The 19,131-nt window shown below is 34.3% G+C and overlaps 3 protein-coding genes across 7 annotated transcripts; 1 reads left to right on the forward strand and 2 right to left on the reverse strand.

The window, feature by feature from the left end:
• Positions 1–2,069: 2,069 nt before the first annotated feature.
• Positions 2,070–8,965, reverse strand: LOC113870922. 5 transcript variants are annotated; one of them, XM_027507487.1, is made up of 14 exons: positions 8,560–8,965; positions 8,329–8,455; positions 8,026–8,230; positions 7,843–7,943; positions 7,074–7,195; positions 6,896–6,987; positions 6,293–6,398; positions 5,834–5,988; positions 4,361–4,488; positions 4,117–4,238; positions 3,523–3,620; positions 3,184–3,428; positions 2,535–3,036; positions 2,096–2,432 (listed from the first exon to the last, which is right to left on the reverse strand). In XM_027507487.1, the coding sequence occupies exons 1-14, from the start codon at positions 8,818–8,820 to the stop codon at positions 2,366–2,368; spliced, it is 2,331 nt and encodes a 776-aa protein (XP_027363288.1). In that variant the 5' UTR covers positions 8,821–8,965; the 3' UTR covers positions 2,096–2,365. The 5 variants fall into 5 exon arrangements, 2 of the variants coding, with proteins under 2 accessions (XP_027363288.1, XP_027363289.1); XM_027507488.1 differs by having other exon boundaries at positions 2,158–2,432; positions 8,329–8,461; positions 8,560–8,912; XR_003505709.1 differs by lacking the exon at positions 3,523–3,620 and having other exon boundaries at positions 2,070–2,432; positions 5,834–6,398; positions 8,325–8,455; positions 8,560–8,887.
• Positions 8,966–10,078: 1,113 nt separating this feature from the next.
• On the reverse strand, positions 10,079–12,889 carry LOC113870925 (transcription factor bHLH128). The gene is made up of 6 exons (XM_027507492.1): positions 12,030–12,889; positions 11,637–11,878; positions 11,414–11,545; positions 11,266–11,331; positions 10,812–10,880; positions 10,079–10,457 (listed from the first exon to the last, which is right to left on the reverse strand). The coding sequence occupies exons 1-6, from the start codon at positions 12,343–12,345 to the stop codon at positions 10,404–10,406; spliced, it is 879 nt and encodes a 292-aa protein (XP_027363293.1). The 5' UTR covers positions 12,346–12,889; the 3' UTR covers positions 10,079–10,403.
• A 3,220-nt stretch (positions 12,890–16,109) lies between these two features.
• On the forward strand, positions 16,110–19,010 carry LOC113870923 (isoprene synthase, chloroplastic-like). The gene is made up of 7 exons (XM_027507489.1): positions 16,110–16,514; positions 16,619–16,886; positions 17,333–17,705; positions 17,795–18,013; positions 18,087–18,225; positions 18,313–18,561; positions 18,632–19,010. Exons 1-7 carry the CDS (start codon positions 16,275–16,277, stop codon positions 18,932–18,934), a joined length of 1,791 nt encoding a protein of 596 aa, XP_027363290.1. The 5' UTR covers positions 16,110–16,274; the 3' UTR covers positions 18,935–19,010.
• The last annotated feature ends 121 nt before the right edge of the window (positions 19,011–19,131 follow it).

Raw genomic sequence — 19,131 nt, forward strand, 5'->3', positions numbered from 1 at the left:
TGTCTGCTCCTCAATTAGAAGACATCATCTTGGTATCTGAGCACAAAGGAATCATCATGCATTCGTGCTTTGCCAAAACCCCACGATGCCTCTCGAGTTGGGCTCACGACAAATTTGAATAGTTCGTTTCCACTGAACCAAGCTTTGACCTTTTTTCATTGACCAATCATGACAATTGAAAGGAGGTGGCAATAAACATGGGCATGCTCAATTCTCTAATGCCCAAGTACTCGAGCTCATCAATAAACATGGGTATTGTTGCATGTCAAAGTCTCATTCAGGAAACTTTCACACCAGAAAACCGAACATTATAAAACGAGTGTCAAGATGCATGATAGGCCAACACCCATCACATATGAATCTTAAAATGTCTAGTGTCTGTATATGGATTTAGAAAGATTCACATTTTCTCAGGTTAAACATTATTAAAAAAAATGCTGAGTGCTGACACTAAAGTGACAATATTGCAACCTAATACTTCTCTTTATAGAGAACTAAAGTAGTAAAAACCAGCAGTGTGTTCTATACAAATCATTATATGCATGTGACAAAGGCTAATCATGCCACCTACATAGTCCCAGAGGAGTGTTAGAAAGTTAACTAGTTCAATTTGATCGTATGCATTATGTATCGGAAATAGAATATGAGAAGACAGACTCAGAGCATGTTTGTTTTTATTTTTAAAGAGTTTTTTTAAAACAAAAAAAAAACAATTTTTTTTTTATTTTTTAAAAATAAAAACAAACATGCTCTATATTACCAACTTTAGACATTCATCGTCAAAGTGGTTCCAGGAAGAATGAAGATGTAGTTATCTAAGTTTAATGGTTGAGGAAATAAATCAACCACGTTTCTATTAGCAACATTGCAGAGTGTAAAGCATCTAACAAAAAAAAAAGGAGGTCATGCCATGCCATGTATGTCAAAAACGAATTAACCCTATGTTAAACGACTAAACATTGAATTAAGAATGCAATTCTTGCTTACTCTTTCTTCATCAAATCCAATTTTAATGACTTCGAGTTCAAAAAGCCACAAGTAACTAGGAATGTTAATGCCCACTTCAATAGCTGCTTGCTAACACTCTCAAGTTCGCCTATCCAGGTAGAAAATGTATTAACTAACTTTTCATAATTGTAAAATCTAATTTATTTTTATTAAAGTTAATCGATACAAATTATTGTTCTACCAAGAATTAAATTAATATTTATTTTTTCACTACGATATCCACTCTGCCAAGGTAAATAGCCCGTTGGGTGCTGCAGCTGATAAATATGCCTCCAATGGATAAAGTTCATTTAAAATGAGTTTATTTGAACAGTGAGAAAGTAAGAGACTATTTATTATTAATTTAATTTAAAGCATATAATGATACTAATTCATAAAAATTTAAGGGTAAATAACCCCCTTTACTTTTTTAATTTGCAAACAAACTTATTTTAAAGGAATTGTTTTTCGGTTTGAATAGATTTTGGTCATGTCAATTAAGAAATTCTGCATGTTTGATTCAATTAATTTTGAAATATTTTTATAAAGATCTTTTACTAATTACTTTTAAAAAGTTTTCCGGCATGTACAAATCTACTTCGCAAATTGTAAAAGCACTTGTCTTTTTACTAATTATTTTCTAAATTAAAACAGAAGAATGACCAGTTAGACCATGAGGTAATAGAAACGCTATCATTTCACTAGGAAAAGCTACAAATATTAAGATTCGGTTCTCAGTTGTTCTAGAGATTTTATACGATTAATTTTGAATCATTGAACATAATTAGGATATATATCTAAATTAATTTGTCAAAAATTTTGCATTGACACATGTACAGGGTGAGAATTGATTCTAAAGATTAAAAAAACTCTTGGCTCGTAGCACCAGATATATCATCAGTGCACTTCAAATTTTAACATGAGCTCATGTTTAAAAGAATGATTTTCTTCTAGTGGCTGAAACATTTCAATGCTAACCAATATCTTAACTTAAAAAAAAAAAATCATCTCTATTAATTTTTTTAAAATTAAATATTTTACCACTGTTCTTTGGACACTCATTAGGAACTCTTTAAAATATAAGTAAACTTAGCAATCATACATAGATCCTCAAAATTTAAAGTTAAACTATTTAAAAAAATCATGTACATTTATCATTTAATCTTAATCATTCAAATATTATCTAATGATTTATATTTACTGTTCTCATTTCTTATGATAATAAAATATTCTCACCTTAGTGTATATTAATGGTAATACACTCTTCATAGGAGAGGGAACAAGTCAAAACTCAAAAGGATCATTCTTTGTCATAGTTCCTCATCTCACAAAAAAAATTAATCCACAGTTCATGTCACGTTCAATGCCAAAATACGCACTAAACTTGTCCAACTTGATCATTAGCAAATTGAGCTTTTAATATCTTCTGCAAGGCATCATGACATCTGAAAGTTGAACAATTGACCAAAAGAAGTAGCTTCTATAAGCACTTATCAAGCATTTAGGTTAAGAAATGAGGAAAAGACCTGGTAGTAATTTGCCATTACCTCCAAGGGAGATGGTCAAGGAACATGGATGGTGAAACAATAATATCTTTGAAGCTTTCTCTATTTGCTAAGTAAGCTCTATAACATTTTCTTCTCTCCTGCATTCTCCATGACGTCTGAAGATCAGTTTGAGGCTGAGGGCTTTTCTGCTCTGGTACAACATGGATTACAAGTCCTGGCAGATACATCTCCGGGGGATCATCAGCAGATGGATTTTCAGAATTTGGAACAGTATCTATGAACTGAGACACAGGATCATCAATTGAGCGTGCATCTATAGCAAAAGGATTTGTAAATTCAGCATTATCAATTTCAACAATATGGTCCCTTGCCCTAGTGTCAGACCAGAGCGAAAATTCTTCATGCTTGTTATTGAGGCAATCTTCACTATCATCAAAAGGGTTCATATATTCACCACAGTTAGCTGGAACAAGAAGATCCCTTTTAATGGACTGAGTCTCAGCCCAGAGAGGAACTTCTGGAACCTCTTGTTTGTTGCTTCCTGCTCCATTAGTGGAATCTTTTTAGAAAAAACACCTTTGAAAAACCAGTCTGATGAATCATGGAAGAAAACGTGATTTTCTCACTCATATAATAGCAACAATGTGTATTCTCCAACATAACTACTATGTAATTAAAGATGGCCAACCTTTATTATCAGCCTCACAATGGCTTCCACAGATTTGATGGTTCAGATCTTCCGGGACAATGGTCCCTGAGGCCTCGGGCTTATTCCTCTGATATTTGCTTAAATATAGAAACCGACGAGCAAGTCTGAAGATCATGGCACTATCTGTTTTAGGATCTTGTGATAGTGATGTGATTGCAGCTGCCCTTAGTCGCATAACAGATCCAATTGAAAGACGTGATGAAAATTCATTTCCAAATATAATACTGCATCATAAAGAATGAAAGCAAACAGAAAGGAAACTGAAAATGTTACCAACAGAGCATCAACCACAATAAAAAATTTTACTAGTACAATTACCTTGTTACAAATTCTGAACATGCATTTGCCACAACTAAATCCAGACATGGGAGTGGCCCATATGAGTAAACATGCAGATTAGGGTAGCGGTTATAAAGCTGTGGAAAAGCTCAGCAATTTATTTAAAAATAAAATCACATGCTTAAAATGCTATGTAGGATGTAAACAAACCAAAAAAAGGCAGGAAAATGATGTCCAAAATCACTTCCGTAACCGTGTTAAATTTCAGTGATGAAAAAGTAAGCATTGAACTTATATGAAAAAGTTCTCTCTTTAAATGCTGAAAGTATAGTTGTATGCTGCATATAATATTTGACTTATAAGTTGCACCTGATTTATAGGTTTCACCCTAGATTTTTGGCTCAGAAGTTACAAACCTAATACAATTGAGATGCATATATATTTTGTTGAGTCAAGTCTCTCATGTATTCTGCATTTTCTAAGGAAGCAGGGATTATTTGTTCTCTGTATACAATTTTTTCAGAATAGCCTTTTAATCAGTACCTAGTTCTAGATGCAATCAAAATATGGAAGTCGTGTTTACTAAAGAAGCAAAATTAGAAAATAATCCTTTTTAAGGAAGAAATACCGTACTTGCAGTCCAAGCAATGCAGCTATAGCACCCCCAAGTGAATGCCCCACTATACGGACATTATACCCAAAGCATTCACAACCAAATCCCAGTAAATTAGAAAGAAGCCCATATGATTCCGAGTCTGCATTTCCATTTCAAAAAGCAATTATTGTCAAAAAGCAAAGGGGATTAAAAAACAATTTGACAGGGTCAACTCTCTAGAACAAAGAACCTTGTGTCTAAAGAATCTCAAGTATTTCTTACCAGGTTCTTCAGGATTTCCTTCAATCTGCATAAAAAGCTCTCGTGAAGCCTCAACTATGCCTGAATGCCCATAGTGGGGGAATGTTGAAGTTACCTTTTTCTTTATATCAGAAGGAATGTAGTTGCAGCTGCAAACAGGAACATAAAATATTGAAGTCAGGAACCAAGATATTATGTTGGAACTAAAGATCTATACAGTTTGGGGCATATAATCAATTACACATTGGAGCTGAAACTGTAAGATATCATATATAGAAGATGAGGAAGTTCCCCATGATGCTTTCTGCAGATATAAAGAACTTGATAGTATGTCATTTGCCTTTGTTTAGAACCCACTAGCATAAAAAACCCTTTTTACAACAAGATTCTACATTAATTCTTTTTTAATCAATGTAGAAAAAAATGCAGTGACATTTTTAAAATTTACACGAACTTTTCTATGTTGGTTGTTAAAAGAACTGATGTGAAAAATACTTTCTACATCCGTTCTAAAAACAACCGATGTAAAAAAAATACGATGACATTTTTGAAATTTGTGAGAACTTTTTTATATCAGTTGTCAAAAGAATCAATGTAGAAAGTTCTGCAATTTTTCGCATTCATAGTTATAAATTTTGAATGGACATAACTTTTAGTACAAGACTCCGATTTATGCAAATTATATATCTATTTCATATAACTTTTTGAGATCTATTTAATCCAAGCTCCCAAAAAGAGTTTGAACAAACTATTTTTTCAAAATTTCAATGTTTTCTCCAATTTTTTTATTTTTCAGTGTTTTTTTTCGATTTTTTAAAATTATAAAACTTTTTATATCAATTAAATAAACAACGGATGTAAAAAAAAAATTAGTGTAAAAAATATTTTCTACATCAATTATTTTTAGGAACTGATATAAAATCAATCGAAATTTAAAATTTATATACACGCCAATGAAATAGCATAAATTAGACAGCGAACACGATAATAGTTATTATGAACACGAACATGAACAAAAAGAACATTTTTTATATTAGTTATTATGAACAATTGATATAGAAAGTGACACATTTTATATCGGTTATTAACAACCGATAGACTTTCTACATTGCCTGTATCTACACCGGTTGTAGAACCAACGTAAAAAACTTTTTTTTAATCGACGTAGAAAGTCTTTTTTCCACTAGTTATCTGACCAAATGTAGAGTTCATTCGAAAACCATATTCCTGATCTGACTACAATACCCAAAATATGCAAGCAGACTCAAGTATTGTCCTACAGCACTGTCTTGTCAATAGGCTTGGGATTTGTTATGTTAGTATAAAGGTAATAACCATGTAATTCTAACACAATTTTGTATTTCCAATTAGTGAAATTTCTTGTTCTCTATATATATTCTTAGTAACTTGTCGACTACAGGTTCTACACCTAAAGTTATCTATCTGTTTGTCAAAGTGTTTCAAAGGGATAAAAAGAGGGAGAATGAAAAATACTTAATCAAGCCAGCCAAATCATCTGCAGAAAGGGTGCATTCCTTGCATAACCCATCAGTTATTAGGTCCTCTGGAGTTTCAGTTCCACGTATAGCAATTACTACAGATTGTAGATGATGTAGAACCACGATAAAATATGCAGCTTGACACTTGACCTGGCATGAGTATCAAACAAAAAACAAGCCCTTTAACTGCATATAAAATTGGCCAGTATAATATAAAAACTGAAATATTCATAATATCATGCACAAATCATGTTTATTATCATCTCCAGTAGAAAAGATCTGAGTTTCCCCACTTTTAAAATTAACTATCAAATGGAATTAAAATATTCGGACACCTATACTGATTAGCCAAATAAAAAAGGCAGCAGTTAGTCGGTTTACATTACACAGTAAATTAGCCCCTTGAAGAAACCAAAGCATTGTAGACCAGATTTGGGTATTTAAATCCTTTCACCTGGCTGACTCGCCCATGTCTGAGCACTTCTGGAGGCAAATCGACATAATTTAGAAAGGCCGCAGCATGACCTCGCCACCAGTTGTCACCATCCAATGCAGGTCGTCTAAGAAGATGAAAATAGAACATAAATTTACAATGTTGAAGATAAAGTTCTTAGAATTTGTATAGTGAAAAAGACATAATGTAGAGAGAGAATGGAGAGGCAGAGAGAATGTACAAAAATCAACAAGATATAAGAATGCCTGAAAGCTAATACGTCCTAATAAAAATGCGGGCACAACTATTCAGATGACATCTACTGATCACCAGATTTAAAATCAACAGAGAGAAGGGAAAAAAGCTACAAACTACAACAATGGGGGAAAGAACTGGAAAAGTAGAGCCCTCCAACCATGTTGCATATCTTTCATAAACAACATACTTTTTGGAGTTCCTAGAGCATTTCAAGTTGTGAAGAACAAGAATTGAGATCACATTGACCATAAAGGTGTTTTTAATATTCAACTAAACAAATTTCACATAAAATAAAAAGTTAAAACTACTGACAAATGACAATTCAGTTATATAGGACAAAAAATTGAATATCCAACAAACTACCACCTATTGCGTGTCCAAGGAGACAGAATCCCTTGTCTATACAGCCATGCACAAGGAAAGATAAAGGGATTTCGTCCAACATCAAGTAAGGGGCCCTGCATCATAAAAACAGGATAAATGTTCAAAGCAAGTTAGTACAAACAAAAACATCAATTTGGAATAAAGTTTACAGCAATAATACTGTGTATGCAGCTTCAGCAAATTTATGAAGAGCTGCAGCCTCCCTAATTTGCATCTCTGGCAGTTCAATGGATTCTTCATAGGATTCTGAAGATTTCCCATGGCTTTGAAGCAAAGCTAAAGCTGAACAACAAAAACTCCAATGTCATTAACTACAAACAGGTGACATGAAACTGAAATTAAATTAGTTCTTTCCATATTCCAAACAAAAAATGGTGAGGTCAACGTTATCATAATAATGCATGCTAGATCATCCATCTAAAATAAGACCCATTGACTCAAATATTCCTATTCAGATAACAGCATAAATCCTGCAACAGCTACACCCCTGAACTCAGCCACATGTTCTTCTGATCCTAATCATCGAGGAACCGGAGCACATAACAGCAGGCAGCTGATATATTAGTATTTGGCAAGTCAGGTAATTTATTGTGTTCATGATGAAAAGAAAAGAAGAAAGAAAAACACAAAAGACTAGTAACAAGTGAGTGGCGTCCCCAATTCCTCCTGTCTAAAAGACAAAAGCGAAAAATAGAGAAACATATGTTGATTTTAGCTTATGGAAAGAACTTAATTCATTTTACAACTTAATTTTTTACTCCTATAAGTACTTAGTGAAAATTTTATCCACACCGGACCATATTCATTTTCTTGATAGATAATTAGACTTTGGTGTATGTAGTGTAGTTTGATTACCCTTTGGGACAACATTATGTGACATACAGCAACGAGAAAAGTGCAACAAGTTACAAATAAAGATTTGAAGAAACCTGCCAAGAGTTCCATGTGGCCAGTTCCAGAAGCACGATAAGCAACAAGATCGCCTAATAATCGTGCAACCGAATAGACTTCATCTTCTTCCAATGCACGCCTGCAGAAGCAATTAAAGAAGAAGAGATGAGAGTTGTAAAATGGTGAGAAGTTTTGCAAGAAAAGAAATATTGGGTGCATACAAGTATTTGACGCGGCCAAGACAACATAAGGTCTCGCGTATGCCATTGTCAAAGACCTCACTATAATGGCATTTCCAAGCATTATCATGGGTTTCATAGAAAGATCTCCATTTGAGAACATCAGAGCCGGCAAAGCACTGCATAATAGCAAGGAAAGAGACGAGGATCATGAAGAAAAACAGTAAGTCGTGGTCCCATTTGGATTCTGCATTTCAAAGATTTGAAACGTGTTAAGAGTAACAATCAAGGCATGCATTCCGTCTAAAGAAGCATAGATGGATGAACACACAGCCACTCACCTACCTAAAAGACAACCGTGTGTAGAGAAATAGTCAGCAGACTTGAGTACAAGGAAAGTTGCAGAGCAAAACTGGAGCACTATAACGACCGCGGAACAGCGACTCCACCAGAGCCATTTCTTATACCTGGCCTATTTCTTGAAACACGTTCAGTTAATTGAATCATGTTGAGTTAATTAAATACATAAATGCAATGAATTGAAAGAAAGAAAGAAAGAATGAGTGAATGAAATACCCGTCTTTGAAGGCGCGTGAGTAGGTCGTTGGAGTCGTCAAGAATGAGGGTGGCAGCGGCTTCTTGTGCAATGGCGGAATGAAACATGACAAGAACCCTAAGAAGAGCGGTGACAGAAACAGCGAGGAAAGGGTGCAAGAAGCGGCGATCGCAGAAGCGGTGAGTTCGGAAAATGAGGAAGGCACCCATCAGCACCACCAAGATGTTCAATACTCCCAATACCAAACTCATCCATCTCAGGTTTCTCAACCCCACTGCCATTTCTCTTCCACCGCCTCATTCGTCACCTTTCTTTTCTTCTTTCCTATTCTTAACCATACAATTGCTTCCTCCTATCCTATTCGCACAACCCTTTCTTCTTTCCTCCACCATTCGCTTTTATTAAATAAATAATAAACATTTTTCTAACATTTGTCTCACACCTTAAAAAGTTATACTAGTTACATTTTTATAGCATTTAGCACGATATAAATATTATTTAAAATATATAACAATTATTTATTATATCAAATATGGAACATTTGGATTAAATTGTTGGAACTGTTTATCTAGTTAAATTATTGGAAAGTTATGGAGGTATCATCATGCAATTAATATTCTCCTATATGCAAAAAGTTTGAAAAAATAAAATAAAATAAGCCATGACTAGTGTTTTAATTTTTTATAAAAATTTGTTAAAGATATCACATCGGATTATCTATATAAAGTTGATAGAATTTTTAATATAATGTTTTTAACTTCCTTGGTCTATTTCCCACATGATATAACTTAGATAAACGCTCTTAATAATTCATATTAGTTGTTATTCGACACTTGACCAGTAATTCAATTAATATGTATTTTCTATTTGTAACTTAACCCCAACTTAATAAAAGAAAGGATCTATTATCTGGTAAGAATGCACGTTCAAAACTAATTGAAGACGTTGTTTGAAATGAAAATTTTATTACATTAATAATCCAACGCATTCAACGACCATTTTCACAAAAATAATAAATACTGCATCCACGAGTGCACAGTTAATGACAGTGTGATCAAGAACAGATTCAGAAAATATTTAAGAACCATAAAGTGAACAAACTTCGATGCGCATAATTGAAACAGTATATTATACAATGCTATCAAACTTTGTTAAAATAAATAACATATAAAAATCTTTAAGAAGATTGAGAAGGGACAATCCTAACCCATGCATCCATGTAATCCAATTTTCAATACCAATAAAATGTATATAAAAATTATATAAAGACTCCACATATGTTGTTACCTTGAACGGTGTATTGATCTTAAGCGTAATTGAACACCTCAAACTCGTAACGGTGATTAAATTTCTTTGGCATAAAAAGTTGTGAGAAGTCATTTTATCCACCGCTTTTGACGACGCAGACAAAAAAATAGCCATTGGTAGCGTAAAGAAATTATTTGTTTCAGATATATTTGTGCACACTTTTATTGGTTATAATTATCCATAATAATTCAGCAAACAAAAAAACAGGATGAGACAAAACAAAACAGAATTCACTAATTAATCCCATTCTTATTTCTATTATTGTTCTGATTTCATAAATATTCATCGTAACAGCCTTACCCAAACAACAAAATAAACAATCTCAAGAGAGAAGCAATCTCGACTTTGGAAGGCAATTCTTGATTCTAGAAGAAAACAAACAAATTTTTCTGGACTACCATATCATACACTGTACAACTGTAGAATTGACATCCTAGAATCATTTGGCTCCGTCATTGTCCATTTAAGTAAGACGGTACAAAATCAGTTTTCGTTCTTTGCCATCAAAACCTTGACTTCTATGCACGTTGCCATAAATCTAGTAAAACAAAATAAGCTATTTGCTTTGTTTGCATCCGCAAGTGCAATTCTCAAGTTCTTTGTGAAGCTTCTGAAAAAGGGGCCAAAAAAAAAAAAAGAAATCAAGATCAACAGATGTATTAAAAATTAACTAGAGCTTCAATTTATTCTTTGTGAGTTGTGCCTGAAGATATTTAAAATTCATTACTTTACAATGTCACACCAGCTTTACTAAAGCTATGCCAACAAGAATACATTTGAAAAAATGACATTACTAACGAACAGACTAAGAGTCGAGGTCTTCAGCATGTTTGGTTTATTTTTCAGTATATTACAAATAAAACCTATTAATGAAGACATTTAATTTAAGAATACTGTACCGATACGAAGCATTAAAAAAAAATGTGAATATGCATAGAAATCACAACTATTCTACATAATGTACCTGAACCTGACTTTGAAGACCTTTAATATGTTGAACGGCCAAATCCAGCATGTCTGCATAGCTTGTTTGCTACAATGACATTTTGAAACAACATCAGGATACCCACAACATATACTTCAGACACTGATTTGATATATAAAATATTAATGAAGATATTTCTTTGTCTCCGATTCAATTGAAGATACTCTCATATCAAACTAATTTATAGAAAGAATTTGTATTTCTGAAATAGTGGCCCCAGGGCATAGGCCACACATACCTACGCTCTGTAATTATAAACTACTGTAACTTGAATTTCTAAGTTACGATTCACCTAAGTGTATTCTTTTTGCTAGGTTTTGTAAGAAATAATAATTGGTAACTTCATTTTGACTAACCGCTATGCAGCTTCATCTTAATTGAATGAAAAGTGACAGTAAGCAGCAGATTGAATTGATAGGGAAAAGAGCTTCACCTTATCCATATTAGGCACAAGGTCCTGTAATTTCTTGAGCTTGCCACTTATTCTTGTTCTTCTCTCCTGCGTATGTTAAAAAAAGAGGAGCGTTGCAAAAGGATTCCTAGAAAAGAAAAGAAAAATGAAGAAAGCAAGTTTGACGAACCCTCTCTGCAATGCTACGCGGATGAGTAGCGCAACCTCGCTTGGCGCGGATTTTACAAGGGACGGAATCTTCAGGAATATGCAATAGCTTCTCCACTGTTGCCATCTCCAGAGTCGTTTGTGGGAGACTAAACTGAAGAGAGGAATCCAAAGGAAACTCACTTGTAACGTGAAACAAACTATATTACTCTTATCGTCATCTGATTGGACCAGATCAAGGTTACCTGAGATTCCAAGGCAGTGAGACAATGCAGAATGTCGGAGGGATCGTTGCCATTTTTGGAACGCTTGGTTGGGGGGGCAGAAAAGGCAATGGAAGTGGAACTGTCCCACGCGAAGGCGGCGGGGTCCCCAACCCCAACGACGACATTGTTGCTGTTCTCAGATTCTTGGCAATGACCCGTGAAGCTCAATTGAGACTTCAACCTTGCGGAATGAGAGCTGCCCCGGGTGATCGTGAAGCCCGCTGCGCCAAAAGAGAAAGAAAAGAGAAGAAAGGCAATTGGGCCCGGGCCCGGGCAAGTGGGGCGTTACAAAATTAGATGAAAAGCCGAAAGTGCCCCCCAGGGGGAGGGGAAATGCAATAAAAAAAAGAAAAAAGAAAAAAAGGTTAATACCGTTGTGGCTGTGGCTGTGGCTGTGATTGGGAGTGGTGGCGGCGAGATGAGAGAGAAAAGCGGCGGGAGTGCTTTTCTGACGGAGCAAGGCGGATCCGAAGGCGTGGTTGTCGTAAGAGGAAGATCCATGCCCCTGGTCCTTGCAGTTTGACTCGGAAGAGTCTCCCGAATAGTAAGGGCCAATAACGGCCTCGACCGTGCTGGTGAGGAGAGAGCCCGGAGCAGAGCCGTAGCGGGTGAGGCCAACCCCCACTCCGGCACCCGCCTGGCTGACGGAGGTGTGGGAGTGGGAGGAGGAGGAGGAAGAGGGGTACATGGTCTTGAATTTTTGAAAGCTTGAGATTGATAGATATTAGAAATTGGAATTAGATGGCAATGGAGAGTGGAAGATGCCACTTGTAGAATAGTTTAAGGCTGCTTATTACATCACTGCCCCGTGATTGGATGCCATTTCCCTCACGTGCCCCTTTATCCAATACACGGCCCCATTCACCGTATCAAATGAAAGTCGCCCCCTGTTTCCATTTTCTATTATTCTCTCTTCTCTGCTTTTCCCATTCACCTTCCAACAATCTATAAATGAAAGTCGCCCCCTGTCCCTGTGCTGTCACTCTTCCGCCACCACTTTCCTGTGCCCCTCAACCACCAAAACCGCTACACCACTTCCTTTCTTTCCTACTCTTCCTTGTCGGAATATTCTATAAGAGGACCATCTCAGATATTTTCACTTCACCTATTAAAAAGGAGATGCCTGTTTTGTTTGCTCGACACACAAGGACCAAATTAAATTAATTAAGATTTACCATTATGTTAAAGAAATTTGCTATGACTTGAAGAATGGGCATCCAAGAAATCAGATTCAAGAAATTTCAGACATGTCTGTTTTTTTATGGGTGCTATCAAACTCTGCTACGTCTCTCTCTCTTTCCTTTGTCTCTCCCTCTCTCATATTTATTATATAGTAGGACTAGCGTTCTCTTGTTCTGTAAAAGGATATACTAGTGCTCTTCTAGTATTAACATTTTGAAATGTAATTAAATATTTAACTAGGTAAAGCTATGCCATACAACTAGATAATACAAGTCCCACGTTGAAGCATAGGTCCTTATTACAGGAGTATCACTGCTCAACGTTGACTATTAGGTGTTGGACGTGTTTTTTTCGTATTCAAGGTGGTTGACAACAAGTAGTCCCCATGATCCGTGGCAAATAAAATAGATGGAAGTGAATACAGCAATTTCTCGCAAACAATGCTAATATGATTTAGTGTATGTTTGCTACGTTGATAATGAAATTAATGTCTATACGAGCAACATAACAAAAATAAATCACACAAGGTGAAAATGTAGTGTCCTATAGTATAGTGCATGAATGCAAATGAAACACATGCACAAGTATGGTACAAGAGCATCCACAGTGTATCACTGTATTTGATAAAATTAATTATAAATTTTCACTATTTTGTTAGGATTTAAAATTATTTAATTTTAGTTTATTAAAATTCTCTCTACTAAAATTCGTATAATTTTAAATTCTTTAAAATTATATTATTTATTTAAACAACAAATTTTAACTCAAAAAATTGTAATTTGAAAAAAAATGAATTATTCATTTGAAATAACTCATTTAAACACACTCTCAGAGATAGAATCAGTGATATTAATTTCTGTAATAATATATTAAAAATATAATTAAAATATTATTAGTTGTAAGTAAAACAGAGGTTGGTTTAGTTGGTAAGTATCGAATTTGTATCACATAAAAATGTAAATTCAAATTCGATGGTAGGTGATCTCTAATTACTTTTATAGACACTCTGAATTTGAACTTTGAGACATGTTTTTAATCCCAGTGAGCTTTTGAGACCCAACTTCCTTAAATTATTGGTAATAAAAAAAATGAAAGATGATGCATAAAAAAAAGTTTAAGTATGAAGACATGTTAACAATAGTAAGGCTTGGTATCTTAAGGGGTTTCTCTGGTATCTTGATTATACAATCAATATTTTGATGACCCTGAAGGACAAATAAAATTAATCGAGAAGGTTCCTTTTGTTTTATTTATTTTTTTCTATTTGATGATTGATCGTGGGAAAATGACAGGCACGATAAAATAAGAAAAGAAAAGAAAAAGTATGGCTCATAAAATCTTAAAAAATAAAATTGATGGCCATCAGAAGTTGTGGTCACGATTCATGAATCCTGTCCCTTTGGCCAGAATTTTCTCGATGATTTTGGTAATAGCCAAGTAGACAAGGTGCCATCGTTCATCTCAACCTATTTTTATGGTTTTTGCACCAAAGAAAGACAACTTATTTAGTAGCCAACCTTAAAAAACAAGATGGTGACGTCTTCTTTTTTTTATGAATTACATTTTTTTCTTATAAGATATTTATATAAAGTATATTGTCCTTACTATAAGCTTCTCTTTATTCAGAAAAAAAAAATACTTTTTTTTATTTTTATTAGTTTTTAAAAGTTTTTATTATAACGTAATTGTTTGCAGTGTATATGAATTTTCAAAGTAATTGGGATAAAAAATATTCATAAAATGGGAGAAATATAAAGTTAACAGCAGAGCATGATGTTATTTGTGAAAGATTAAAAGGGTTTGCATATTTTGTGGTGACGGCTTACGATATTCTTAGACGCAGCGAGAAGTTGACGAGCGAGGAAGGTACCGTCATTCATCGTTCATCCAAACCTCTGGTGAATAACCCTCTCCCAATCCCTCATCTCCACGTTTCCTTACTTTTTATCTCATAATAGTTTATCATCATTTCATCTTCTAAATACAAATATATTTCACATTTTTCTTTTAAGAAAAAACCATTTTATTATCATACAAATATAAATAAATCATACCTTCCTTTTTTTCACAACAATTATTCAACTTTTATTTCACAACACAGTTAATATGTGCCCACACACGCTTAAACATATTTAAGGTTTTATTTACTCAAATAATATTATTTAATAAATCAGTTGCGCCTGAAATATTAGTGTAATATGCTGCTATAAATTATGGATTTTGTAAAGAAATTACCACTGTGAATCTTAAGTGGCTTCCTCCCCCTCAGGATTGGCTGTTCTTAAATTAATGGTACCTCCAACAAAGATGAGTTGATAACTTCTTTGTGGAAGTTCTTTATTAGAGCGCGCGTTGATGGTCAAAGAGTGAATGGTTTCTCTACTAATATTGACATTGTCTCTCCTTGTGTTGCTGAGTTATGGAGGCTTTTCCTTGGTTTGGATCTTGCACGGCTGCTGTCGATTAAAAGAATTTAGCTTCAAATGGATTCTTATGCTACTGCATGCATGTCAAAGACATTCAGGGTCGACCATGTTGAAATTCAATTGCTGACCAGGATCAACAAGCTTTTCGCTATGAATTGGGAGGTCCAAATCATTCACATCTATAGAGAGCAGAATGCTTATGCTAATTGTTTGACAACTTTGAGATCTAAATTTCAATTTGAGACTATATATTACCCCAACCTCCTTCTGAAGTTTCCCTTTGCCTTTTTTCTTTTATTATTATAAGAGAGTTGTTACTCCTTGAAGTATTTCTGTGAAGTTTTCTTTGGGCTTTTTATTCCCTTAACATTACAAAAATAAAAAATAAAAAATCACCATAATGTTAAAAATGAAATAAAAAATAAATTTTTATATGAGAATATACAATTTTTGTTTACCTATAAAAACTAAATTACAAAAGAGGATATTGTATATATAGACTAAAACAATAAAAATAAATTTTCGTATAAAGAGTAATATTCAAATTTTTTATTTATAAAAACTAAATTTAAAAAAAATTATTGTACATGAATTAAAAATTTCCTTTATGCCTCCTAATTATTTAGGACTTTACATACAAAAATCTAGCAATTTTTTACTAGATTTGAAGTACAAATAGTTGTATATCCACCAATAGCATTTACGAAAGATTTAATGCATTAATTTCCTTATTTTGATTTATGCCGCCACAGAAAAATTTTGTGGCCACCGTACACAATTGTGCAAGAAATTTGACAAGCAAACAATATATCATCATTGATCTAAACTTATGGTGATTTATTGTACCAGCTCAACAATACTTTTGTGTTTTATTTGTGTCCCGTATATGCTTCCATGGATCCCCCATTCCTATATAAAGGGAGCACATGCATTCCAGTTTAGACAAGAAAACTTGTATAACAGGTGTTAGAGATTTTAGAGTAACCACAACACATATCATCACAAAATCATGGCAACTGATCTTATATGCTTGTCTAGACAATTCTCGTCCTCCACACCAACACTAACAACTAGATTTCCACAAGGTAGAAACTACACCCAAAAAACATCACTTGCCAATCCCAAACCATGGCAAGTTTTTTGTGCAGTGAGCACCCAAACAACAGAAGATAGTACTCGACGATCAGCCAATTACCAACCAAACCTTTGGAATTTTGAATTTCTGCAATCTCTCGAAAATGATCTTAAGGTGATCATAGTATAACATATATTATTCTAGTTGATTTTTCGTTTTCTATTCCTTTGGCACTTCAAAAAGAAGTAATTGATTAATAATATTTATAATAAGCACAGGTGGAGAAATTGCAAGAGAGAGCAATAAAGCTGGAAGAAGAGGTGCGACACATGATCAACAGAGTAGACATGGAGCCACTAAGCTTACTCGAATTGATTGACAACGTCCAGCGACTAGGATTGACCTACAAGTTTGAAGAGGACATAATCAAAGCCCTTCAGAACATTGTTTCGTTGGATGAGAACCAGAAACACAAAATTAGTGGCCTGCACGCTACTGCTCTCAGCTTCCGTTTACTGAGACAACATGGCTTTCAGGTTTCCCAAGGTATATATATTATATGCTACCCTTACCCTTAACCTAGAAAATTTGTAGAACAAAAAATGGATAAGAATCAGTCAAAATCGGTGTACTTTTTTTAAAAAACTATTCTAAAAAAATAATAAGTTATGATATTGACATATATATTATTATTATTTAATTATTTATTGTGATTTTTATCTTATAAATTATTTAATATAATTATTTTTATTTAAAAAATTTATTTAATTATTTAATTATTATAATTATTATAATTTTATGTTATTTTATTATTTAATATATTATATAATATTAAAAATATATTTTTCATTATTATCATCGATTTGACTCTGACTTAATCAGAAGGGAACCAATAAACCCTAAATCAGTGCTTCCACCGAGTAGTCAAGTTTTAAAAATGTCGATATTTTGTGGTTCTCTGCTTGACTTAAACATAATCATATGGCATGCAGATGTGTTCGAGAGATTTAAGGAGAAGGAGGGAAGTTTCAGTGCTGAACTTAAAGGTGATGTGCGAGGGTTGCTGAGTCTATATGAAGCATCATATCTTGGGTTTGAGGGAGAAAATCTCTTGGACGAGGCAAGGGCATTTTCAATAACACATCTCAAGAACCTAAACGAAGGAGTAGACACCAAATTGGCAGAACAAGTTAGTCATGCGCTGGAACTTCCCTATCACCGAAGAGTGCATAGATTGGAAGCACGATGGTTCATTGACAAATTTGAAGTAAAGGAACCCCACGATGGTATACTACTCGAGCTTGCCAAGCTAGATTTCAATACGGTGCAATCGTTGCAGCAGAAAGAACTCCGAGAACTGTCAAGGTTTGACAAATTAATTTTATATTGTATAATATATGGGAAATGAAATAATAAATTGATATTTAGAATTAGTTAATTGTAATTTGTGTTAGGTGGTGGAGGGAGATTGGGCTGGCAAGCAAGCTGGATTTTGTCCGAGACAGATTAATGGAGGTGTATTTCTGGGCTCTAGGAATGGCACCTGATCCTCAATTCAGTGAGTGCCGTAAAGCTGTCACTAAAATGTTTGGACTAGTCACCATAATCGATGATGTATACGACGTGTATGGTACTTTGGACGAGTTACAACTCTTCACGGAAGCTGTTGAGAGGTACGTTATTTTATTGACGTAATAAATCTCAGTTTGAAGCTCAAAAAAGTTTAATAATAACTTGTTTATGCAGATGGGACGTGGAAGCCGTAAATACACTTCCAGATTACATGAAGCTGTGCTTCTTAGCCCTTTATAATACCGTGAATGACACCGCTTACAGCATCCTTAAAGAAAAGGGGCACAACAACCTTTCCTATCTCTCAAAATCAGTACGTATTGAACATTAATTAGTAATTGGTACACATGCATGTATACAATGAACAAATTAAGTAGTAGTTGTTTATGGATGGTGACAGTGGAGTGAGTTGTGCAAAGCGTTTCTCCAAGAAGCAAAATGGTCCAACAACAAGATAATTCCGGCGTTCAAAAAGTACCTTGACAATGCATCAGTGTCGTCTTCTGGCATGGCTTTGCTTGTTCCATGCTACTTCTCAGTGAGCCAAGACATCGCAGACCAAGCTCTTCATACATTAAATAATTTCAATGGCCTTGTGCGATCCTCGTGCGCAATTTTCAGGCTATGCAATGATCTTGCCACCTCAGCGGTACGTAATTATGATTAATCAAATAAAACGATGACTTGATTATGTTAATTAATTGGGACGCGGGTTGCAGGCTGAGCTGGAGAGGGGTGAAACGACAAATTCAATAACGTCGTACATGAACGAGAATGGCACGAGCGAGGAGGAAGCGCGTGAGGAGTTGAGAAAATTGATAGACACAGAGTGGAAGAAGATGAACCGAGAGAGAGTTGTGGATCGTACAATCTTCTCCATAGATTTTATAGAAATAGCAATAAACATGGCTAGGGTTTCCCATTGCACTTACCAATACGGAGACGGGCTTGGAAGGCCCGACGACACCGCAGAGAACAGAATCAAGTTGCTACTCATAGACCCCATTCCAACTTCCTATTAATTCTATTATTACGTTACCTTTTTAATTTCATCATGTAAGTAATATTGTATTTGATGAATACAATCTTAACTTTTCCGAATTTTATGTTTTATTTATTGCTTTTATTTTAATTACATTTTGGTAAGATACAAGAGGTCTAAACCATTACACAACTTCAACAAGTTCTTTAGAGTGAATTAATTAAAAATTTATGTTGA

Source organism: Abrus precatorius, unplaced genomic scaffold, assembly GCF_003935025.1.
Source record: "Abrus precatorius isolate BTA unplaced genomic scaffold, Abrus_2018 Scaffold7, whole genome shotgun sequence".
NCBI classification, from domain to species: Eukaryota; Viridiplantae; Streptophyta; class Magnoliopsida; order Fabales; family Fabaceae; genus Abrus; species Abrus precatorius.